The sequence below is a fragment of the Impatiens glandulifera genome, chromosome 7, assembly GCF_907164915.1.
Source record: "Impatiens glandulifera chromosome 7, dImpGla2.1, whole genome shotgun sequence".
In the NCBI taxonomy this organism is placed as follows: Eukaryota; Viridiplantae; Streptophyta; class Magnoliopsida; order Ericales; family Balsaminaceae; genus Impatiens; species Impatiens glandulifera.
The window spans coordinates 45,216,278-45,243,212 of NC_061868.1; the positions used below are offsets into that span (position 1 = coordinate 45,216,278).

The 26,935-nt window shown below is 29.7% G+C and overlaps 2 protein-coding genes across 2 annotated transcripts; one reads left to right on the top strand and one right to left on the bottom strand.

Annotated features, from left to right (window-relative positions):
* Nucleotides 1–3,800: 3,800 nt before the first annotated feature.
* On the bottom strand, nt 3,801–6,148 carry LOC124945830 (probable trehalose-phosphate phosphatase D). Its single transcript, XM_047486333.1, has 10 exons — nt 6,035–6,148; nt 5,636–5,936; nt 5,417–5,557; nt 5,262–5,333; nt 5,077–5,172; nt 4,939–4,995; nt 4,748–4,849; nt 4,503–4,650; nt 4,262–4,425; nt 3,801–4,152 (listed from the first exon to the last, which is right to left on the bottom strand). Exons 2-10 carry the CDS (start codon nt 5,924–5,926, stop codon nt 4,102–4,104), a joined length of 1,122 nt encoding a protein of 373 aa, XP_047342289.1. The 5' UTR covers nt 5,927–5,936; nt 6,035–6,148; the 3' UTR covers nt 3,801–4,101.
* An 11,397-nt stretch (nt 6,149–17,545) lies between these two features.
* LOC124945713 (endoplasmic reticulum-Golgi intermediate compartment protein 3-like) lies at nt 17,546–26,112 on the top strand. The gene is made up of 13 exons (XM_047486192.1): nt 17,546–17,931; nt 19,078–19,151; nt 19,521–19,604; nt 20,064–20,144; nt 20,583–20,663; nt 21,129–21,221; nt 22,527–22,706; nt 22,868–22,935; nt 23,033–23,084; nt 24,148–24,201; nt 24,290–24,382; nt 24,582–24,648; nt 25,704–26,112. Exons 1-13 carry the CDS (start codon nt 17,790–17,792, stop codon nt 25,793–25,795), a joined length of 1,161 nt encoding a protein of 386 aa, XP_047342148.1. The 5' UTR covers nt 17,546–17,789; the 3' UTR covers nt 25,796–26,112.
* The last annotated feature ends 823 nt before the right edge of the window (nt 26,113–26,935 follow it).

Consider the following 26,935-nt stretch of genomic DNA (forward strand, 5'->3'; position numbering starts at 1 on the left):
CAGTAATACTTTATAAAAAAACACTAATTATTTTATTATTTTTATAATTTTTATAATTTTTGGATTTCCATTATATTCAGCCTTATTTTTGCATAATAGCTCGACTGAGGATTGATTTTTCTTCCTTTAAACAAACCAAACCGAGGAAAAGAAAAGAACAATAGAGAAAACTTATAGGATTTGTTTAGAGAAATAAAAAGAAAGTTATAGGTGCAAATAATTAATTAAATGGCTTGTCTATTTGCAATTATATGTTGCAAATGAAACCTAACTAAGCTAGGTAGCTCTCTTTTGTTAAGATGTATTTATTTATTTATTGATTTCTTGAAACCTGAAATTAGAAAAAGAAAGAAATGAATGGAGGGGTATGATCATCATACACTCCGACAACCAATAAGTTTGCTCCCTCGGCCAAAGTCATGTTGATGATCACATGGGGCTGCCCATAAAAAAAATGCCCTAAATTTGAGGACCCCTCACTTGTTACTTGTACACCTGCAAGCCATTTGCCAAACCCTCCTTTTCTTTTTCTTCTTTATTATCACAATTTAAATTAAATATATATATATACTACAATTATATGTTCCCAAAAATTATTGGTCACTGTCACTCTCTATATTTGATTCTATTTTATTTACAACCAACCCTAGGAGCCTCGATTCCATCTACTTTAATTTCTTTGTGTCCATGTTTAGATCTATTAATTACTATATCTATATCTATATATATAATGGATTGAGATAATTAAGTATTAAATGATTCATTCATATTTCGAACCAAATAAGATTTGATTTGATTTGATGAATTAAGAATAAAGGGAAATTAAGAAAGAGAGGTCACTTTTGGGAGATCTAATAAGATATGGATTAGTTTATTAATCATGAAGAGCTAGGTTAAATATATAGCTTTGATCATATATAAGGTAATATATATAAGCATCCATACTTCCCTATACCTAGCTATATTTCAAATAATTGGGGCAATTTATAAAGAAGATGGGTTTAGTTTATTTAAGGCATCAATGATGGGTTTCAATCTATGGAAGCCATCTTTACACGTCTAAAAAGGAGGCAAAAACTTGGAGTTCATAATATAAAGTGTATATTTTATTTATTTAATTATTAATTAATTAATGTATCTGTCTTGTTCATCAATGTTGATCACTCACAACCATAAGTGGACTCCAACTCCTTCCTCAACCATGCCTTTTTCATTCTTTTCAAGTGGGTTTCCTTTTTAAAAAAAAAAAAAAAATTCTAGTCCGGCCCCCCATTTACAAATCATAATAATGAAGGGGCTTTGGGATTCTCTTTTTTTTTTCATATTTTTTTATTCAAGTTTCATTCTTTTGAGGTGCTCTCTTGGATCTATGGACCAATTGGTTAAACTTAAATATAGTGTCCACTTTAATTTATTCTAGATCTCCTAATTGTTGTTGATCATGTGTCAATAGTATGGGACTCCTATGTCCTTCCATATTTAATAAAAAAAAAATAGCATAGAGCGTAGAAACTCGATTCGGTATATATAAACTTGTAACTAGCTAGACCGCTTAGGTTGTTTATACAAAATAATTATTCCACCTTTACTAATATTAATATATATAAAGTTATTGTACTAAGTTACATTCAAATTCTAAATAAAGGAGACAATCATTGAGATGGAACCTATATAATGGGACAATTGTCCAATCGACAACTACTTGCATAATAATCCTGAGGAATAAAACATTTATATATATAAAAAAAAGTAATATTATCATGCACATGTTAAGAAATCGTGTGATTTGTTTACTTGTCAAATAATAGACTCTTCAATCACCCAATTATATATCTATAATGCTCATAATAAAGGTTAATGTTACTCTTTATAATTATATTAACCTTTTTCTTATTATAGAGATAATGTAAAATTACACTACTCTTCATGACATTATTGTATATTACCATTAAGAATCGTGTGATTTGTTTACTTATCAAATAATAGACCATCATAATTATAAAGGCTAATATTTACTCTTTTTATTTATATTAACCTTTTTCTTATTATAGAGATAATGTCAAATGACACTATTGATTCCATTATTCTATATATTACCATTCTAAGTAGAAAAACAGACTAGGGCCTATTTTAGAAAAAAAAAAAAAAAAAACTTTACAAGTGTTCTAACTTGATTTTAAGTTTGGGCATAGAAATAATTAGATAATTCTTTTTTAAAAATATATTTTTGTCAAATAATTTATTAGAATTTTAGTTTAGATTTTTTTTGTTATTATGTGTGCGTTAAAATTAGATCAAATTAATTAATATGCAATTTTCACCTTTTCAAATTTTGTTCCTTTTGATTATCACTTTATTTTAAATGATCCATAATATTAAAAATGATAAGAATCTTTAACATGATATGAGAAAAAAAATATAACCCAATAAGTTATTGACCTCGTATGTAATTGAGAAGAAACGATTAATTTTGGGATCATTTCTATCGACTTTTCAGGATTAATCTCATAAAGTCCTAATATTAGTATTATTGAGGTTTCCTAAACAATTTCTCTCTAATAATTTAAGTTGTTTTAAATAGGAATCCAATTTGGATTTTATGTCTTAATGGTAAGACTTGTATAGTTAATTAAGCTATCTTATGAATTAAGTCATACTTATGATTTTTGATAGTTAGGTCAAGAGGAATATATTATAAGAAAATGTTTTTGTTGAGAAAGATGAAATTTATTTGACTAGTTTGTGCTGGCTCTGACTCCCCCCAGGTGTCTTTACAACTATTAAAGTAAAAAGAATCTCTGGGTTCCTATAATTGATCAGAGTTTCTTGTATGATCATTATTAGCCTAACAAATCCAACAATTAACAAATATTAAATAATTAATTAGGGTTGAGCCTTATAATTAACACATTTATAATCACTTGATTGTTCTTGCGTCCACGTACAATACTATGTACGTGTCTATTTATTTGAGCATTTATTTATTTATTCACAAAGTTGTGTGTCTTTTTTTTATCCTCATATATGTTTGTGCTGCGCATGCACTAGACTGTTTGTGCATGTGTTGAAAGAAAAAAGATTGAGTAAAATAATCCTAATTAAGGTTACATTCCATCTTTTTATGTACCATTAATTTGATCCTCACATCTTCCCACAAACTCTAATATTTATGTTTACAAATAAAGCTACACCGCCTTTTTAATTATTTAGATTAAGTTGTTTTTCACTACGAGGATTTATACTGTTTTAAGTTCAATAAATTAACTGATGTGAAGAAGAATGATGTCGGGCAAGGATTTGATGCGAGAGAAAGATGACGGGTAAAGACAGATCTATGTTAGGGATTGGGTGAGTTTTATCCCATCTCCACTTTTTTTTTTATGTAAAAGTATGATATAACTCATAATTTCTTAAATATTTTTAATTTAATTCAATATTTGTTTATTTAATTAAAAAAAAATGCAAACTTAACATCATACATTCGTTTTATCCATTTTTTTTATATATTTTCTTAAACTCAACTAAATCTTTTTTCACATTCATCCAATTCTAATTTTGAATCAAAATTTTGTCAATCTTATCCTTGTAAAAATATATTTGTCTTAATGGTGAGAAGTTAATACAATCTTATTATCGTGATTTCGATTGTATAGATACCAATTAAAAAATAATAGAGAGTTAATTTGATCAAATTATATTTTTACCAATCAGTCACTAGAGCACAAACATGTTTAAATTTTTTTTTATCTTCTTTTGTGATTTTAACTAATTACCAACAAAAAAATATTGAAAAGATAATTAATTAAAAGGTTGTTCCATATTATATATTAAGATATTGAACAAGCTCTTGTTTCCAAGAAAACTCTCTACAGGAAAATTACAATTATGCCATCCCTCCTCCCTGAACCAAAATTTTCTGGTGGGTGGATTTAATTTCTACACAAGTTAAATTTAGAAAAAAAAATAATAATAATAATTAAGGGGCAGGCTGATTCATCTGATATCAACTTTCCCATAATAGCTTTTAAAACATAAAAGAAAAAATTTAACAGACATTAACCCTTCTTAGTGGAAACTCTTATACATATATAATTATTACTGTTATGCCATTGATCGTTTCCATTCCACCAGACGCATCAAAAACTCCATAACCTGTAAGTATCAAATATAAATTAAATTAATTTGTAAGTCATTCAATAATAATATATATATATTATATGCTCAAATTTAACTAATATTGAGACAATATATAAATATTTACCTCCAATGGTTCTCGTAACGAATATTTGGCGTACGTTTCCTTAGGATATTTACTAACGAGGATTCCAAATCCTTGTCCTCTTTCGCGTAAAACTTTAAAGCCATCTTCGTCTGTTCGATCATCACCAATGTAAATTGGGAACACATTCTTTGAATTATTGTAGCCTGTCAATTAATTAATGTTATATGGATGGACATATATAAAATTTAAGAATTGAATTAAATTGACAAACGATTCGAACCTAAAGACTCCAACAAGAATTCTAGGGCATTTCCCTTGTCCCATTTGATTGTTGGGCGTATTTCAAATACCATTCTCCCAGTCGCCATTCTCAGCTTCGGATACTCCTTTAAAACCGATCTAATCTGCTCCGCTAACTCATCCCACCTCTATTTATTTTTAACAATAAACCAAATTAATTAGTAAATTATTATATAAACATTATTATACATTAAAAGAATAGTCTATCGAATTCTAGAATTTTACCTTCTCATCAACGCAACGATAATGAACCGATAGACAAAACTTGTTGTTCTCCACCTTAGCTCCTGGTATCGACTTTGTTTTCTCAATTAAGATTTCGTTAACCTGAAAATTTCAGACATACATTAATTAATTTAGTACTCTTTTACCACTTTAAATTCTCGAACAAAATGACAAATTAATTTGCGCATTACCTCGGCTATCATAGGAAGAAAATCCTTGGCAGGTTGGCAAAGAACAGATTGATTTCCCTAAACAATTTAGCAACACTAAATTAGTTATTTACTATAATAATCAAATCAAATTAAAAGCAAAATATTTAAAACACTCACATCTGGATTATGTTTGGGTCCTCTGGTTGGGCCTTTGATGTCCATACCATGACTTCCAGCATAATAGAGTTGTGAAAGCTTCACAAAATTAGAAACCTGAAAACAGCAATAAACAAAATAAATAAATAAATAAATAAAAATTTAAAAAGACAATATTTAAAAATATAATTACAAATAAAATGTACCTTAGCTCTGCATCTTCCACTGACAATAGCAGTGGGGAAGTATTTAGCTACCTCTTTCACGGCTTGTCTCATCTGAGAAATTATCGAGTCATCATTGATTAAGATAGGAGATAAAAAAGACAAAGATTGCAAATTCTTGTTTTTTGTTTTTTTACCTCGTTAGTCATGAATGCTCGGTCTGGATCTTCAACAATGGGTGACAATGTACCATCATAGTCCAAAAACATAACAATCTTTTTCCCATTAGACGCCCTTGTGATTTGATCAAACATGTCGAGAGCAGAAGGGTGTTGAATCTGTTCATAAATTTGAATCAGAAAAATTGAAAACTTGGGAAATTAAAACATGAATTGAGACCTGACAAGATTACTTACTTTCCATTTATCATCCGACTCTGATGAAATAGCAGAAGAAAAGCTTCGGGTAGGAGAAGAGGCTCTCATGGAATCGACCCAACATGAATTGGGTACTTTGTCAAGCAATGTTTTCTTGAAAAGCTTCGTTCTTGGGATGGTTATGTAGCCGCCGCCTGCGACGGTGGTGATCGGAGAAACAGCGGCGGCGGGTGGTGTTGTCATGGAGAGATTTGGGTCAGACATGACAAGTGATATCACCATGCCAATGGCTGAGTCAGCTTCGGAAACCACTACATTCTGGTTAGTCATCTTGATCAAGCTGCAGAAATCAGATGATCATGATCAATATACACCAATTTCAAATAAAGATTGTAAATTTGGACTAATCCATTAGATGGGTATCTGTTAAAATCTTACCTGTTTGGATGAGCAAGAAAAGAAAACAGAGAACAATATGTGTTTATAACAATCGAATTGAAAGTAACTAGAGAGAGAAAGAGGCAAAATCTGGAAATGGGAAGTGAGAGAAATGAGATGGATGAATTTAGGAGTATGGAGTGAATGAATATATAGGACCAAGTGAAGCATCTTTTTTGCCCCTGTCCTTATTAATTTGTATCTTCTCTATTATATGAAGGTAAGATTATATTCTAAATCTTTAATAACAAACTAAATTAAAAAAAAAAATGAATAAATTAATCTATTGGCTTACATTCACACTTTTCCTTTCTTTTTTTGTTTGGTAAGTTTTTTTTATATTTTATTTTAAAAAGAATCTTAAGATGATATAAACTTGAGAGTTGGAAGATACCATTAATTTTACTAATAATGATAGTAAAACATTTTTGTTAAATCTTTTGCAATTCTTCATTACACATGTCTTCTTTTTATAATTGTCTTTTATCTTTCATTTTTTATATACACATAAATGTGTGAATTCTTGACTTATACATTGGGAGACTCATTATTAATTATTTTTTAATTTTTTTAAGTATTTCTTTCATTCAAAACATTTATAATATGTTTTTACATCAAAGCACAAATTAAGTATAAGAAACTAGGTTTATAGAAAATATCAAATAAGTAACACATAACAAAAATTAGTACACATTTGGGATGGGATTAACCAATTGTCATACATGTATTCTAGAAGGGTGTTTAATTCTCGCATTGAACTAGCTAGTTAGGTTTAATATATACGCAAATATACAAAGCTATTTCAAGTATATATGGTCCACATTGAGCCCTTTTCTTTCTAAGGATATGAAAACTATAGTGTTATGATTGTTTTATAAGCAATTGCATGATAAAGAGAATTGAAGGAAGATTGAACAATATTTGTTATACAATGATTAGATAATATTGATGTTATGCATAATAAAATTAGTTAAAAAGTGTAATAGTTAATGGCTAGAATACACCAAGAGATTATAGCCTGACATATGTCAAATAGACAATAGACCCGTTGTGATGCAGTAATGTTCATTGTCTTTATCGAACAAGACATAGTGATCGATCAAACGTATGGAAAGAAGATGGAAAGGCGATGGATTTGTCGTGTATTTAGTTAGAAGAGTGGGCTTTTGACATAAAAGGCATGAAATACACACAAGCAAGCAAAGACAAACCAAACCAAGTCGGTACTAAGAAAAGCTTTTCACTTTTCCTCACCAAATGACTAAGCATGTGCATGACTTTCCCACCTACCATTACCATTACCATAATATCTTGCATGTGTTCCAATGGATTATATTGCTAGGGTTCATGCATGGATGAGTATTATTGATCACTAATCACCATATTATACATTTTAAAGCAAATCTTAGTAATTGATTGCAAAATGGAGAGGTGAAGGTTAAAATAATTCACTTTTAATGTCGAATTTACTTCATTTTCATGTCTTATGTTCGACACCGCCCGTTGAAATGATGTTAAAACTAGTGGCAGCCCAAGGAATTAACAAGTTGGCATACTTTATTATGGTTTATTTTAATCATTATTCAAATAGACTTTTCTTTGACATTACTAACATCTTTTGTTCTCTTTCTTTTGGCTCTTCGAATCAGCAAACCCCAGCTTTTATATACTAATGGGTTATCTGGCTCCAAATTAATGAAATAATCTACAATTTATAAGCCTCATTATTAACTCATATAATTGATCTATGCATTCACATTTGTTTCCATTGTCAAGAGATCTCGACATTAACTCATATAATTCATCATTGTGTTCCATATTTGTACCATTGTCAAAGAGATCTCGACTTTCTTTTACAAATCTTAAGTTTCTAAAGATTGAAGTTGATCTAGATTCTTTCGAAGAATTGAATTATTTGTGATGTGATATACCTATTAATTTTGTACTTGATTAACTAATTATATCAAATATTAATTATCACTAATTATTTTAATCATAATGTTTGTATCATTTTCATCTGATAGACAACCGCACGCGACATATATAATTGTTGACTGAATAACTAAAAGATTCTTCCTTATAAAAAGTCTCCATCAAAAAGTAATTTAATGGTCTGGCTAATGTGCTTTAAAGTTATCATCAAATATTAAAATTGTATCTTACAATGACAATGACAAAGACAAACTATTTAAGGGGAGTAGGAATATAATTGAACATGTTTGAAATTGATTGTGTCCAAATTTCAAACCTCAATGGTCAAACTTCAATTTGAAAGGAAATGATAACTTACTACTCATGGTAACCAATTGTAGTAGTTAGTTTTAGTTAAACTTGACATTAAAATCTCTTGAGGAAGCATCTATCCAAGCAAACACCAAATTTAGCTTCTAAAAGTTTAGAAAAACGACCATTAGAAACACGGTAATCCGAATTTCTATATAAATTATACAACAAAGTAAAAAAGATCTATAGTTCTATATAAACAAAAATGTTGGAAAAAATAATAAAATTACTATCGGTTTTTTCGAATTAGATCATACATATCATGTGTGTGCCAAACTCGTCAACTTCAAATCTTAATAAAATTAGTCATTATCGTGGGCCAATGAATTTGTCCTTGTCTAAACGTGTGATGCCATTTATTTTTTACTTCAACTTCAAATCTCCAATTATTTACCACTTTATGTTATGATCATTTTATTCAACTTTTCAATCATCACTAAATTACAAAGAACACAACTTTTCTAAATAAACATTTAGAGAAAAACTTTGTTTTTAAAATAATAAATAAATAAAACAACAAGATCCAACACAGAAACAACGGGCACACGAATCTAGAACTATATAGCTAATTACAAAACCACCATGATTATTATATATATGTGCATATTATATGAAGTATTAACCAATATTAATCAACACGTGACAATGGTCATGTATTGGACCTCCAATAATTGTTCACAACATAGCATGTTATAAGTAAAAATGGTTGAAGAAAATAATAATAAAAAAGCAAATTGCGCATGAACAAAGCCGACAATCTTTGTTGTTTGATCCGCACCTACAATGTTGTGGTTTCAAACTATCAGCCCCACTATAAGGTAAAGAAAAAAACAAACAGGACCTCGATCACATCACCTCATCATAAAGCAACCCAACTCTTCTTTAGTATCTGACATGACTTTTCTTATCATTAAACTTTGAGTGTACATTCATGCTTTGAACTACTTCATTAATTATTATTATTTTTCTTATAATTATTTGGATCTATATATATATATATATATAAAGGTATATATATATACTCTAATCAGTTTTAATGTTGTAGTATATATACCTGCTAATTATTTAATTAATCAATTAGGTAATTAAGTATATTAATTTAGAAGGAAAGTAGATGCTTGATTTGTCATTAATTAATAGTGTAGATTCTTGGAGAATTGTACCACCGACCCAATCGAGAGAAAGTTCCTTCACATTTCACTAATATTCCATAATTAATTCAGAATCATATTTTAATTTATATATAATTCACTTTCAAAAACATTCCACACCTAACATTTCAATTAGAATCTTGGAAATTATGTTTAGTTTTTTGTACATATAATATTCATATTAAAGATGATGATCATTCAAATTCAAACCAAACCCAATTTTTTTTTTATCTAAATGAATTGATATAGGGTTTTGATACAAACCATCTCAATATCTGATGCATCAAATTCACTAGCTAGATTTAGGGTTAGATGTAAGTAGGGTCTTGATAAAGATAACCGATATAGTAAAATCGGATTTAAATTGATCCGAAACTCGACTTAATGGCGATCAACCTAATTTTGATTGGAGATTTGAATTCAATATATAATCAAAAGAATAAATTGTATAAAAAACATGTATATACATGCATGCATGGGAATATTCTCCATTAATAGTATTTTTGAAGGATGAAATTATAAACACAAAATGAGTGCTAGCTAGTAGTGGTGGTGGTGCCATATATATATAAATACCGTGCTTGGGCAGTCAAAACCGGAGGCCATGTCTTGCCATGTGGAGAATTAATTTGAAATATACATTTATTGATTCTTTTCACATAGAGAATATATATGATCGTCAAAAAGAAAGAATTGGTTAGGCGCATAAAATAAAGTATATTTAAAAGTGTAAGAATCCTTTAATTTATAATTTTTGGTTGGTTGATTTTGGGGGTCACGGAAAATTAACAAATAATATTATAATTATAAGGTAGGTATCATTTTCTTCTATCAACTAAATTTCTTGGCCATTTGTCTCGATCTCTGAGTTAGGCTTGACATTTTAGGAACTGGTTTTCTTTGACTGGTAACCAAACAGAATATAGTCATTACTCATTAGTCCATGAGCCAGTTCATGAAACCTACTTTTCTTTGTCTTATTCATGATAAAGTGAAAACAAAATATATATGAAATATATACAACTAAAAGAAGAGGAAGAATAAATAAACAAGAACAAAATGTAATGACTTCTAGTGTATTAATTTAGTGTATTTTCCACTTGTATGGAAATTGGAGCCTTCTTCGGATCTTGACTGGGGTTTAATGGGTTATGTCAAAATCTATTGGCAATTGTTGGAAGGTTTGAGTGGAGGCAGGTATATTGGTTGGTTTAAAACGGTGGAATTTTATATATTCTCGTTCTTTTTTGATGAAATATTTTGTTGTATTGTAACTGGAGAACTTTCGACAGCTATAGACAACCAATTATAATTATGCGGTCCATTCAAAACAACATTCTCATGACGTTGTTAGAGGTGGCATCCGGTAAAAATGTAGACTTGTCTCGGATGATTTTGCATTTTTGTTAAGTTTTTCAATTTATTTATTTTTATTTTTAATTTCATGTAATTTTTTTTTTTTGTTGTTGATAACACTCTTTTTTATGGACCATTTTCAATGATAAATATATCAAGACTTTTCATATGATCACCATGTGATTATATATCAAGTACAACGTCAATTTTATAATTTATTATATATTCAACCCTATAAATTTAATAATAATACAATAATTAATTGAACAAAATCAATTATAAAAACACAAATATAATAACAGTTTCAAAACAAATTATCTTAGTAAGCATAAACTTACAAATAAATTTGTTTATATATTAAATATTTTGTATATCATAATTTTAATTAATATATTTCAAGTACTGACATACATTTGGTGTAATTATTTGAAAATATTATATATTTGACATACAGGTTTTTAACTTTTTATTATGTAAAAAATTTATATCAGTCATGTTATTATATTTGGTATTAACTTTTTTAATTTGGTTAATATAAATATTGGACAGAATCAACTTGAATGTAAATTTTCTTACAACCTAACTCTCACTATACCTCAAAACAATTTTCTTTCGAGTTAAAGATCATGTTATTATCTTGTGAAACATGATTAAGAAATTGAAGAATACCAATAACGTTAGGATTACAATTTTGTTCCGGAAAATTGGTGAAGTCGGTTGACATGTTCATCGTTTAACGATTCGATTTTGTATGATGTCATGCTTCATTTTTTTTAATGGAAACTCTCATTTTTCTACACAGATCTCATATGTTAACTTGCTTCACTTTTTAAAATAATAATAATTATTATTATTATAATAAGTAGTTATGTATATGACATTAAAAAAATATTTAAATAAATATAAACAGAACAAACTGCCTCTTAGTTTTCAGTTAAGACATTGGGACCCACAAGATGGGGAAAATGAAAACGCTTAATGGGCCCATAATGGGCTTTAATATTAAGATGTGACATGTTCATAGTCATCTACGCCTGGACATGATTCATCTGGGCCCACTTAATCAAACCAAAGTGCTTTACCCACTCAAAGCCCACCATATTCCGCAAAAGTAATTAATTCCTGTGGGCCCCACATCTTTCAGCCCACTCTTGATGAATATTCATTTTCATTCTCACTAACTATTTACTGTGGCCCAATTTATTTTAATCTTTAAATTGTACTAGCTTAATAATTATTTAATAGTACAACTTTACAAAAACTTTTTTTTTACTACTTTCCATCCTATAATATAATGATCTTGAGGATGTAAGTTTTTTTTTTTAATAAAAATATTTAAAAGATAATATATAATAATTTAGTTAATGATTTAAGACTAAAAAGTTACCGATTCGATTCCATCTGAAAACGCTTTGAGTTTAAGCGGGAATCACGTCCATGAATATGGGTATCATGTTAGTTCTACTTTATTCTAACTATATATATTAGTTAATGATTTGAATCATGTGAATTGTGATTGAGCGATTCAAACTATGTAGGATTAGTTTAGACTATTTAATAATAAATAAAAAATCCAATTTATATTTAGATAAGAATTTTAAATTCTACTCAATTTAGATAAGAATTTTAAATTGTACTAGCTTAATAATTACTTAGTAGTACTTTACAACTTTTTTGTTTTTAATTGTGTACTACTTTACATCCTATAAATATCTTTTCATACTAATTCGTTTTCATAATGGAATATTGTGAATTTTTTAAAGAATTTTTTTAAAGAATTGGTTATTTTAAAATTAATCATACTGAATCTATGAAAAAATAATTTATATTTATAACTTTAAAAACAAATTATCTATTTAAATAAATGAACTCATATGATTAATTTATCATTATTATTTTCTTTAGTATTATTTTTTATTTATTAATTTTATACTTAATTATATATATAAATAACAATAGTATATAATTATTATTAATTTTAAATAAACTCTTAATTTTACAAAATTTGAGAACTAATTAATTTGATTTTACATTATACAACATTTTAGACACCACAATAATTGAACATCACATCTATGTTTTTATTTTATTTTTATGCACATGAGCCCATGTACAATATATAGGTGCACTATATAATTAATATATATCTTTGGCCACTCATCACTACCTTTAGTGGAAATGGATTATAAACAGGGAAAATACCTAAATTTGCCCTTACCCTTTTAAAATAATAATAATAACAATTTTGAAATATAACTACCCATTAATTTCTCTTAAGGTCATTACATAAATAAATATTATAAAAAATCTAGAGTGAGTATATATATATGGAGGTAAACATGATCAAATATAAAAACTTAATTAACAAAAGAGCTAAATTAACAAGTGAGATGTTGATCCATGCATATAACTTTTCTTTTTTATTTTAACAAATCTCAAACATTTTTTAATCAATCGCATCTCTTATACACAACTTTTATCATTTGATTTATCTCGAGTCGAGTGAGTATCTATACGAAAACAAATATTTTAAACTTGTATTTATTTTCTTATTTATATTAATAATATTTCTAAGTGCATTCAACTTGTGCATATGGTGCTAATCTAAAATATAATATACCTTAGAGCACTTTATATGTGTTTAGTATTGTCAACTAGCAGCTTGATGGTTAGTCCATAACCTGCTTTTTGTAAATTATTTATTGTATGTTTAATTTAAAATCAAGATATTCAAATGTTCTAATAAATGTGTTTTTTTATAAGAATAAACAAAGGGAAGTCTAATCAACCACAAGAAAGAAAGCAATGGAATGTCAATATCAATTGGTGTGATTGAGTTCAAGATTTCATCCAATAGTTGAAACTTTAATTTTTATTATTAAATTATAGATTAATAACATAAATGTTACAAAGTTTAAAGGGCAAGGCAAAATAGAGAATAATAGAATATTGTATAATAAGGGTAAAAGATTAATATTCCTCATCGATCATATATTATAAAGTAAAATCCATGATTTGATTTGATTTGATCCTTTCAAGATTGCACTGGATTTGTCAAGTAAAAAAGTTACTTGTTTGATCAATTTTGTTCTAACAAAAACTAACTAGATATTTTCAAATTCAAATAATCTACTAAACTTATAACAATAAACAATCTAAATTTATTGAAATTTATTCACCCTTTCCACGCAAGTTCTTAAATTGTCCTCCTATAGTTGTATTTTAGTTTCTATATATATATTATGGTAATTAAAACATGGCCAAAACAATAAGACATGCCTCTAATACTTTATTAGATATTTCAAATATATTCCCGATTACTCAAAATCAAATCTCATTTGACTAATCGATGAAATGAATCAAAATCTCTAGTTTTAAATTTAAAAATGATTATATCTCTAGTTGCCACCAAAAGCTAAACTACACCATTTTAATGTAATTATAGTATAAAATCAAAAGATCCATATCTTATCCCATTTGGGTTTTGTCCCTTTTGCATATATTTATAAGCATGCACGCATGATGTGATGACAAGGTGAAGGAAATCAGAGAAAGATTTAAAGTTGTAAGTAGAGAAGGAACACAAAGAATGTCCACAATTAAATAAATAACACAACTCTTCATGATTAAAATAATCCATTGAATTATGGAAAGTACACATATTCACTAAGCATTCATAATCTCAACTTGAATTGCATTTTTTTTTTCATGTGTAGCCAAAAGCTTAATTAAATATAGTTTAATTTATGGGTATGATTATAATTATGTTAAAGGCTATGAATATAAATTATTTTCTTTAGACAATTCTTGAATTTTAAGTTGCAATTCTTTTGTTTTGAATGTGTTTTTATGTCTTGTAAAATTATATATTTTTTAAATGGTTCATTTATATTCAAAATGATAAGAATAATTTAAGCCTAACTTAAAATATGTCGTGAGAATTTGTTTTTTTAGCTTCTATTCTATTTGAATTTATATTTAGTCTAAACGTTTTCATTTTTTTACGAATATATTGATTTATTCTTGAGCCGGATGAACGGAAACTATTTTGAAGGGGAAATTTATTAAAATCCTATCCCAATTTTTTTTTTTTTTACATAAATCCAAAATTGATGGTACACGCAAAAAAAATAGGTTAATTCAGCGACTTTTTCTTCAACTTCTCGACGAGGCAAATTCTCATGCGAGTCAAAAGGAATGACCCATCAGCCTCTTATTTCCATATAAAGAACCTGAGGGCATAAATATCCTATTTGGGATCGCAAATCCCAAGTTTGTCTATGAAGAGTGAATCTATAAAAAAAAATACAACCACGTAACTCAATACATTATCGATCTCGTAGGTCCTCGAAAATAATAATTAACTCCCCCAAACGAGTATACCCACCCTCCGAAATGAATCTCAACGTTTCATAAATTATATTACTAATTATTTTAAATGCAATGTATTTTTAGTGACTTTAAAGCAATTATTTTAATAGTCAATTACTTGGATTAAGTTAATCCTTAGCGCATGGTTTTTGTTTAGGCAGTGGGGTTAGGCTTAGGGTTTTGAAGGACTTCAATTACTTGGATTAACTAATCCTTAGGTATGATTTGGATTTTGGCTTAGGCGCCAATAAAAGTTTAATTGTGTTTTAGCTTCCTAAGACTTATGGGTTATTAGTCCATGGTTTATTGGAATGGGCTGCAAAACGTGTGAGATTTACTAATTAATCCAAGAAGATATTTTTTTTTTATAAAAGTCTTTTCTCAACTCTTAAGATAGATAACTGGATTTAGCCCAAGTCCAAAAAATACTTATTTAAGAAATAACAATTTTGCTGCATTTTGATCTAGTCGTCCATGGAAAATTAAGAAAATTGTGAACTTGTGATATACCAAAATTTAGCCATTTTTTAAAAAAATTACCAAATTTCATATTCTCTCCTAGTAAACATCCTAAAAATAGGTTAGCAATAGGGCCTACCTAAGTTTACATATGAATAACAATTATAACTAGCATATATCCCGTGCATTTGCACGAGTAATAATATAAAAAATCGTGAAAAAAATATTACGGTAAAATTTTTATGGGCGGGTCAACCCACAATCCGACCCAAGTATCCATTTACTCTCACATATATCCAAATTAACCACAGCTCTCGACCCGGCAATCCGGACACTTTAAAAATTAAGCATCATTATATATATATATATATTAGTTAGTTAAAAAGTTAAACTTATATTGTTAAAATGTCACGCGTTTATCAAATTTTGGGTTGAATTTAAAATATATAATGTTATTAGTCTAGTTGGTTAAAATGTTGTACTTGTTTTATTAGGTTGCAAGTTCGAACCATACTTATAATATTTTTAATTTTATTTTTAACCGTTTTAAGTTTATGGGCAGGTCAACCCACAATCCGACCCAAGTATCCATTACTCTCACATATATCCAAATTAACCACAGCTCTCGACCCGGCAATCCGGACACTTTAAAAATTAAGCATCATTATATATATATATATTAGTTAGTTAAAAAGTTGAACTTATATTGTTAAAATGTCACGCGTTTATCATATTTTGAGTTGAATTTAAAATATAAAGTGTTATTACCGTAGTTGGTTAAAAGGTTGTACTTGTTTTGTTAGGTTGCAAGTTCGAACCCTATAGTATTTTTAATTTTATTTTTAATCGTTTTAAGTTTATGGGCGGGTCAACTCACAATCTGGCCCAAGTATCCATTACTCTCACATATATCAAAATTAACCACAACTCTCGACCCGGCAATCCGGACACTTTAAAAATTAAGCATCATTATATATATATATATATATATATATATATTAGTTAGTTAGTTAAGAAATTGAACTTATATGGTTAAAATGTCACACGTTTATCAAATTTTGGGTTGAATTTAAAATATAAAGTGTTATTAGCCTAGTTGGCTAAAAAGTTGTACTTGTTTTTGTTAGGTTTGCAAGTTCGAACCATACTTATAGCATTTTTAATTTTATTTTTAACCGTTTTAAGTTTATGGGCGGGTCAATCCACAATCCGACCCAAGTATCCATTTACTCTCACATATATCCAAATTAACCACAACTCTCGACCCGGCAATCCGGACACTTTAAAAATTAAGCATCATTATATATATATATATAGATTAGTCATGCGGTTTTTATCTAAATTGTCTTGTTAGGGACGATTTTTTTTCGAAACTGAACGGGGATGGGTGTCAGGCCGGAAGTTGTCGGGAAATAAGAGGACACTGGGCGGGATGATATTTATGTCCCTGACTCTCTTTAATTTTATCCCGAACACTATTAAACATAATTGAATATATTTTTTTATATAATAATATAATTTTAAATATATTACAATATATAATATTAAAATATCCGTTTATATAATTTTATGAAATATATATATATATTTATATTTTTTAAATAAATGATATAAAGGTATTTCGTCGAGTTTTCATAAAATCGTCGGGTTTTCCTAAAATCGAACAAGGTAGAATAAAACGGAACAGTAAACGCATTCCCTACCCCGATCTATCCGTTCTCCTATCATAGTTAGAGGCGTTTTGAAAGCAACATTGTCTTCAAAAAGAATTTTGAAGATAACTAATGTGATTTTATTAGGTAAAAATATTAAATGTGATTAATTTTAGAGGATTTTTATTTATATATTTTATTAATGAACATGAATTAATTAATAAAATAAAACTGTAGTAGATGTTGAATGAGCAAAGAAGGACGGGGAGACGATTCTCCGGCGAATCCATATTGATCTTCCATATTCTAGATTAGGGCAGAAGAAGAAGAAACTTAGAGACCGATCTCTCTCTTCTACATACCAAATCAGACGCGACTTTCTTCAATCATATAGATGATACACAAATACAAATCGATACATATACGTAAATAATCGATTTCAGGTACAAAGAAAACAAAAAAAAACAACTGTTTTCAGGTTACATGGATAATATATTGAGCAGGATTCGGAACTTGGATGCATATCCTAAGATCAACGAGGATTTCTTTAGCCGTACAATCTCCGGCGGCGTCATTACCCTTGCTTCTTCCATCGTCATGCTCCTCCTTTTCTTCTCCGAGCTTAGTTAGTCCTTATTAATCCTTCTATTTGTTGAATTCTATGTCAAATTGCATTTATTAGATGTCTGTCTGCCTTTGGTGCAAGGAATGGTGTTTGTTTATTTGTTGGATTTCCATTGACGTTCAATGCTCCATAGTTTTAAGTGAATCATGTTACTTAAATTGACATTGTAAAAGAAGCAATTTGAATTTAGGCTATCAAAGAACCAAACACTGAAAGGGTTAGCATTAGTCTATAAGCTTGTGTTATGTAATTAATATTAGTGTTGACAGTTTTAAAACAAAACTACAAGTAATTTGTATCAGTAGAGTAATTCCAAATGCGACTTCTATGCATACAAACAATGTTTTTATCGAGTTTTAAACAAGTGATATGTTGTACATTGAACAATTCATCCATGTGCCATATTGAATTGTCAAAACATTAAAATTCTAACTTACCACCAAAAGTAAAAGCAATAATAACTTCTGCGAGTTAACCATCATTCAAAGGTTTATTCCTGAAATGATGGACAGAGTTGATTGACCAAATGAAAATAGGGGTTATAATGTCGATGGAGCAAAAGAGTAGTTCATGCTAAACCGGGATAATTAAGGAGAAATGCCCTTTTTGTTCATATATGAATGGCTCAGATGTTTCTGAGTTATATCTAAAACTTGATTACAAGTGTTCCTGCATAATGCATATTACTTAAATGTTCAAGAAGAACAATAAAATAGAAAAATAAGACATGACATGGGGAATGTGGTATGTCTTGCTTGACTGGTCATAGCATTCTTGACAAAGAGGTGCCAAAAAGGATTCACCTTTTTTTTTTTGAGAACGGGATTCACCTTTAATATAGCATGTGTGTGTATTTTTTGCAGGAAATATAATGGCATTTTCTGGATGAACTTGATTTCTGACAAATAATTCTCCAATTCTAAGTGCAATTTGTATCCTATTAATGCAGTCTGGCTATGTACTTAATGTAGTCTTGCAGTTGAATTTTCATCTTATCATATCTTCTCTCATGTTTCTTTATACACTGTCGATATGTTTACTTGATGATCCTTTCTTCTTTTTTATTTTACTTTTTTTCTTTTGTTTACCTGCTTCTCGAATAGTAATGATGTTATATTGATTATTCATTTCTTGACTGTTTATCAGGATTATATTTGCATGCTGCCACAGAGACAAAACTAGTAGTGGACACCTCAAGAGGAGAAACTTTACGTATTAATGTAATATACCATTTCTCTGTCACTAGAAGGATAAAATCGATCATATGCCCTTGGGCTTTTTTCTGTTTACATGAGAAAATTCATAATCTTTAAAATTTATTTTTCTCAATTTTGGGGAGACTAGGCATTTTGAATTATGGAAATACTTAAAGTTCTAAAGTTTTGTTAATTGGTTTACATCTCTTGAATCATTTGTTCATATGAAACAGAGTTAGTCTTATCACTGAAAACATTTATTGAGATTAGTTTTTTGAAGTCTAATATTGAATTTTCTCACTTTTTATTTCCTGGACATTCCTTGAGTTCTTGGCGTGTGTCTTCTTCATTTCACGTTTTCTCTAATATTTTTCCTTCTACTTGAGTGTGCAGTTCGATGTCACATTTCCAGCACTTGCGTGTTCTGTTCTCAGCCTTGATGCCATGGACATCAGTGGAGAGCAACATCTAGATGTTGTATGTATTTATGATATATTACTACAGTTTTCATTTTAATCTTGTTCTATGGTGACAACCTCTGATGCAGTGAAGATGCACTGAATCTATGATTGATTTTATAACCTCCTATCTGGATAAAGAGGTAATAAAATATAACAGAAAATCATTATTGATATAGGAAGAATGACACGGAAATGAGATAGTAGTAAAATACAGGAAGTGCTTGAAGGCTGAATAGAGTTCCACTAGATGATTTTTGCAGACAAAATTAGTACCACATTTTTAAGTATTTGGTTGTCTGAAAGAAACCTTGTCTGTTTTTTCGCTTTCTGTCTAACTTGATTGAATGCATTCTTGAGGTCAAAGTTTTTCCAGAGGACATGGAAATGTGGATTTACAGCCCCCTCCATTGTCCTTGATTTTCTTTGATTTTTTCCAGTCTTCATTTTACTGAGGTATGATATGTATTTCTTGCAGAAACATGATATAATAAAGCATAGACTTGATGTTCATGGCAATGTGATAGAATCCAAGCCGGATGGTATTGGTGCTCCCAAGGTTTGTAACTAGTACCTTCTTATCTCTGACAATATTCTAAGATGCCAATACATTTAGGTACTTCATCATCCCTCATCTCTGGAGGAATTGCACAAACAGCATGACTTCATGACGTGTTTATCCTTCTTCTTGAGTGCAAATGCACAACTCAAATGGATCCTATGCATGTAAATGTCACTGCTCCTACATGAAACAATTTGAACCATTTTCATTTCTTCGTTGAAGGCTTATCCTTTATTTTTTGGATCCTATTAATTTATTTGCTTCATAGCGTAGTGCTTTTTCTCCTGCTGTACATAAAAGTGTTAAGATTTTACTCCTGTTGGATGACCTGTTAGATCATTATAATTGTCTTCCAATGCTACTGTTTTTGCATATTTTATCTCATCTTCTGCTCTTAGTTTTACTTTTGTCACTGACTTGTCATAATTATTGCAGATTGAGAAGCCTTTGCAAAGACATGGGGGAAGGCTTGAACACAATGAAACATATTGTGGTTCTTGTTTTGGTGCAGAAGTGGTATGTTTTTTTTAGAAGATTATACATTTTTCCGGGGAAATATTGAATGAATGTCCTAGACTTGAATAAAACAGCCTGGTCTGATTTGCTAATTAGTGATCTCTATCTAGAATAAAACCATTAAGCCTATCCTTTGGAAGTTTTCCCGTTTTATGTAAAAACCTCTTTATCCAGATAGAATCACTGTGGATGCTTGATCACATACTGTTAACTAGAAAAATGATCACATGTGATTATGTGGAAGTTATAAATGCAGCAAGAACCGGCTTTAGTTTTATTATGCCATACATCACAAGTATTGATGAAGTCATTTTTTGAACACCCCTTTCAATAATGGAACATAACTAGTTAGGTAGACTTACTTTCTTATGTTCTGTTATCTTGTTTTCATTCTCCTCCACTCATTATGTAACTTTCAGCATTCCTGGGCTTAAGGGATCTTCCTTGTTTCTAATTATTTTGCAGTCAGATGATGAATGTTGTAATACCTGTGAAGAAGTACGTGAAGCATATCGAAAGAAAGGTTGGGCAGTGTCTAACCCAGACTTGTTAGATCAGGTCTGCTGAGTCTCTTATCCTTTCTGTTAGTTTATTGATTGAAAAAACTCAGAAGCTCTCGTTTGTTTTGCTGGGGTTTCTAGAAGTGGAGTACATTTACTTTCTTTTGCAAAGATGAATTGAGGGAGTAGGTGTTCATATCTGCCTCAATGGAATAGATATACAAGTTATATCAGGTGTAACAGTTCTCTGTTTGTACCATTGAGGAACATGATAATATATTTTGTTTATAATAAATGGTAGGGGATGGACTACGTTAAGAGACAAAAGTGAGTTTTTACTAGTAGAGGTACTTTTGTGTGCGTTGACCTTATTTGTAGACAACTATTTTGTTTATCCTTTACACCAAATGTTACATTTCTTCTAATAAAGTACTCATGGCTTAATTTGAAATATAGAACGTGGAGCTTCAAATTGAAATGACTTGTCTCTGATCTATCCATTCTTTTGTCATTTTTTGTGTCCCTGAAGAATCATATTGTTCGTTATAAAGCTTAACCTGCTCTACTAACATCAAGTAGTGACTTCCATGTTCATGCTGATGGCTTCGATGATTTATACTTGATGCTTGCTATGCAAAGAATTCACAAACTTTAGTGATAAAGTCTTTTCATAAATGAGCAAGTTCCCAACCTATAAATTCTCATGAGTTGGCTTAACCTAGCACAATCTAGATTTTGCTGCATTAAATTATACACATCTATGTGATAACAAAAACTATTTTACTTTTTACATAAAATCTTTCGACTATATTCCAATGAAGGCCTCTTGTTCAAATTGAGATTATCTTGCCTCATGTCGAGGCTTTTTTCCCTTTACCTTTTTCTTCCTCTCTTTTCCCCTTCCCTTTCCTTCGAATTGTTGTTTGTATTGCAAGAAATTTCTTTTGCGACATGTAGCAATTCACGATAACTTTATCAATACGAACTTTAACTTAAAAATAAACTAATTTTGCTTCAAGGAGAATCCTGAACTTGTTTTTACTATATAGCTTTTGAATATCTTCTTTCTCTCTAATCAAAACCACTGTATTTTGAGTTCATACTCTTAGGGTACACTATCCCTCACAAGTTCAGGGTTCCATTGTGTATTCTGGGCCTTAGCTTCTTTCAAGTCTATTCCTACATCGAATTAATGATGATTTTGTTGTTACTGTCCCTGTAGTTCTGATTTGAAAATGTTGTATTTTCTTCTCCTGTGTTTGATGTAGTAGAGTGGAATAATGCTTCTTTTTTTTGGTATATTTCCATGTTAGTTTTGTGATTTATCATGTTTGATTATTCTTAACTTGCATGTCACCCTCAGTGCAAACGAGAAGGTTTTCTGCAAAAGATAAAGGATGAAGATGGTGAAGGATGCAATATCTATGGATTCTTGGAGGTTAATAAAGTGGCTGGAAACTTTCATTTTGCTCCTGGGAAAAGTTTTCACCAATCCGGTGTTCATGTTCATGATCTGCTGACATTTCAAAAGGATACTTTTAATGTAGGATATGATCCATCCTCTACCTTACTATTTTTTTTCCCTTAAACCGATCCTGCCATGTTCTTCTGTATTCGTCTCTCCTCTTCCACCTTTTATGTGACTTTTTATTCTCCTATTATATTATGCTGAGAAAATATTTTCTTGAATGACAAATGATGTAGATAAGTCACACGATCAATAGATTATCCTTTGGAGAATATTTCCCTGGTGTTGTGAACCCACTTGATAGGTATTTCATTTGACTTGTTTATTAAGGATTATTTTCTTGCTTAAATACCGATACATCATATTCTGGAAGTCTTATTCCTTATTATATGATTTTGCAGAGTAAACTGGATACAAGAAACACCTAGCGGAATGTACCAATACTTCATAAAGGTAATTTTTTATTATCTCTTCCTTTTTTATTTGTATGAAAAATGTGATAAAGTATCAGTCTACAGATTTTTGTTCTCCTTAGAAATTATCTTCTTTACTGAGCTTAGAATAGGTTCTTGATGAAAAACTTTAATGTGATTGGATACACTAGAGCCTTTAAAATTCTTATAATCCTTGGACAATATGATTTGCTTCTCTTCTTCCCAAACTTGGACTAGTTTATGATACATGTCAGTTCCAGTGCTCTCCAGTTTAGATTCCTTTGTATATGATGTTTTATAAGTTTATTTATGTTATCCTGGTAGTGGCTACAACTCTTACCCAGATATTTATTTGTAGACATGTGAAGTTTGCATGGCATATGTTAAGAATTTTTCTTTTAAGAAAGGTTAAAGTTTGTATAGCAAGTGTTGAACACGGGACTTGAGCGTATCAATCATCAAGCCACATTGAATTGGTGATGTTTAAGGCCTTGTTTGATTTGGGTTATTTGAGATTATTTTCAAAAAACCTCGCTACTTCTTTCAACAGTTGATGCAGCTGGCCAACTAACAATCCACCCATCAATCAAAATACCTCATTTTTCTAATATATATTTATACTCCTATTTTTTTTACCCAAATAAACTCATTTTCAACAACTTACATCAAACAAGATTACTTTGAAATAACCACTTGGTTATTCAAATAACCCAAGATCAAACAAGGCCTAAGATTTTAGTATTTGAATACTTTATTATTTTTCTAACTTCTCATTTCCAATTAGTAAATTGAAAAACAAAGCATTTGTTTCCATTTGTACAGCCAATAAATACAACCTTGTGAGGATTACAAATTCCAGGTTTCATAGGATCAGGGTTTGGGCAATGTTTGAACAATTCCAACTCCATGATATTAAATATCCTTGTGGCTTAGGAACATTTTATTCGTATAAAAACCAATTGGATACATGAATAGTTTATGTGAACACTTTTGGTCAAAACATCAATAAATTTCGGTCAAATGTATCTGAAGAGTGAGATGGAAAATATGAATGATTGACTTGATTAAACCATGTAATGCAGGTGGTACCTACAGTTTACAAAGATGTCAATGGCCAAACTATCCAAACAAATCAGGTTTATTATCTAACCATAGCTTCTTACTCACTATTCTTTCTTAGTATGTTGAACATGACAGCTTCTTCATACTATTTGTTCCGTGCAGTTCTCCGTGACTGAACATTTTATAGGTGCCGAAGCAGGACGCACTATGTCACTTCCTGGAGTTTTCTTTTTTTATGATCTTTCACCAATTAAGGTCTAACTGTACTACCTCAAGCTTTATTGCTTTTTCTCACTATTGAATTCCCTGAAAGATTTATGATGCAATCTGCCTTGAGCAGTCCCTGCAATCCATGCCTTGTAGATAGAAAGTAACTTCCCTGCAATCCATGCCTTGTAGATAGAAAGTAACTATGTTATTCACTTATTCTTTGTTACTCTTATTTCTGTTACAGGTGACATTTACTGAGCAGCACATTTCATTTCTACACTTCCTGACAAATGTTTGTGCTATAGTCGGAGGTATAACTTGTCGTCTCACTTTCTTATTACACCATTCCTGAAGAAAATAGAGCTTGTTCGATAAAAAAAAGAGTGAATTATTGGTTTAAATGACTATGAGCTTGTTTGATCTCGGGTAATTTGGGTATTTCCAAATAATCCCCTCATCACATTACATATACTTTCAACAATCAACTAACTAGATTCATCGACAAAAAATACTCCTTTAACTTTTTATAAAATTAAAATTTTAAATACAAAAAGATATTTTAGTAATTTAACCCAAATAATTACTTTTCATCAAACAAGATTATGGGATTAAGTAAGGCAAGCTCTATATCATTTGTATTTAATATTTAGAATGTTATAAAAATAAGTAAGGCTAGTTTGGTATTTTGGACGATGATTTAATTAAGTAAGGCAAGCTCTATATCATTTGTATTTAATATTTAGAATGTTATAAAAATAAGTAAGGCTAGTTTGGTATTTTGGACGATGATTTGATTGATTATGGGATAAGAGATTATTTGGATCTTACATTTTTTCTGCAAGTAACTATTTTGATTTTTGTGTAGCTTGCCTCTTATTATTAAGTGATTAAATATGTATTTTTCTTAGAAAATAGTAATGAATGCTCCAAATCTTGTGGTCTTGAGCCTCGTGCTCTACGAAATGAACTAACCTTCTACTATGAGGGTTGAGTTGATCTCCTCTTTTACCCGGTCCTTTGCGATGTCACTATCATCAAGTTGTTTGAATCCAGTATCACTATTTTTCGTTTTTTTTTAATTAAAGGAAAACTAGCATGACACCCCACAACATGGCTACTCAGGACCTTTTGGTCTTTTTTGTTTTTTTATTTCATGGTCATATTACTTTATCCAAATTGTATCGTGGATGAATCAACAAACTACCCGATCATAAATAAGGTCAAAAGATGACATATTCACCCTTTGTCTTGGTCATAAAGATAGCAAAATCTATGCAATCAAAGATCTGTTATTTTCGATGTTTCATCTAGTATTATTATTATTATTGTTTTCACTATAGTGGTTTTTCTTGAAAACCTTGTGCAGGCGTGTTCACTATTTCAGGAATATTGGATTCATTTGTATATCATGGTCAAAAAGCAATAAAGAAAAAGATGGAAATTGGTAAATTTAGCTGATGTTATGTCATCCCACTTTAGTCTCTAGCTGATTTCCTGCGATTATGGCTTTTCTGACTTGATTGGTTCTCAAACTGACGGACCTTCATGTTAGATTTGCTTCGTCGAGACGATCGCCATCATATATACATATGTCCGACCACCACCTGTAACATTAATTTTAATTAATGCAATCGTGTTGTGTCCTTATGTTGTTGTTAAGTTGCTTTAGTATTATTGACTATTGCATTTTGGATATTAGCTTTGATTCGGAAAATAAATTTTACTTTCTTTGTAATGAATGTCACAATTACAGGATGAGTTTGGTTAGTTTCATATTCAATGGCTTAAATTGTTTGTTTGTTTTTTTTCGGAAAATGATGATCAACACACTCCTCTGCTTTAAGACACAATTGTTATTCTTTACACCAAATTGATGAATGGTTGATTATAAATTTGATAATATTTGGTAGTAATTATAAAAGGAATATACTTATTTGTTATTCAAAGGAAGGAATAGAACAATAAAAAGAAGAAAAAAAAGGTAGGTATATTAAGAAATAGTGTAAAGATAAGAATATAGTAAAAAGAAGTAGTAATATATATGGTGTGACCAATTGATTCTTTTTAATGGCACATTGTACGGCCCACATGTATGCATTTTTGGACTTATTTACCAACTTGTATAGAGTCCTAACTTTTAAGTTATTCTTTCTATTTTTATATATTTTTAATATTCTTTATGCACCAGAAAAAAAGATTGCCAACCACATATTTTGATCCTTTCACATTTTGGCGTGCATCTTTTTCAAATTCTTTTTAATTTCTCATCAGAAGATTAGAAATCTTATTCAAATCAGTCCTTGTAACTTTCTAAATTATAAGAAAATCAAAATTGAAATAGGATAAGTGGAACTCAATTTTGTTAGGACGGAAGCAACTAAACAAGATGATATTAATAGTTTTCATGTGGGGGCATTAATCTTTTTAGTTGTTGGTTAAGATGTTTTCATATCATTTTTGTTGAGAAAAATTTTAAGAGTCAAAGATTCAATCTAAGATCTCGTTCTTTAGATGAAACGTTATCCATGGTGGAATTCTAACAGATGATATGTGCATGAAAAAAGACTGTATTATGACTAGTTGTATGTGTTACGAAGA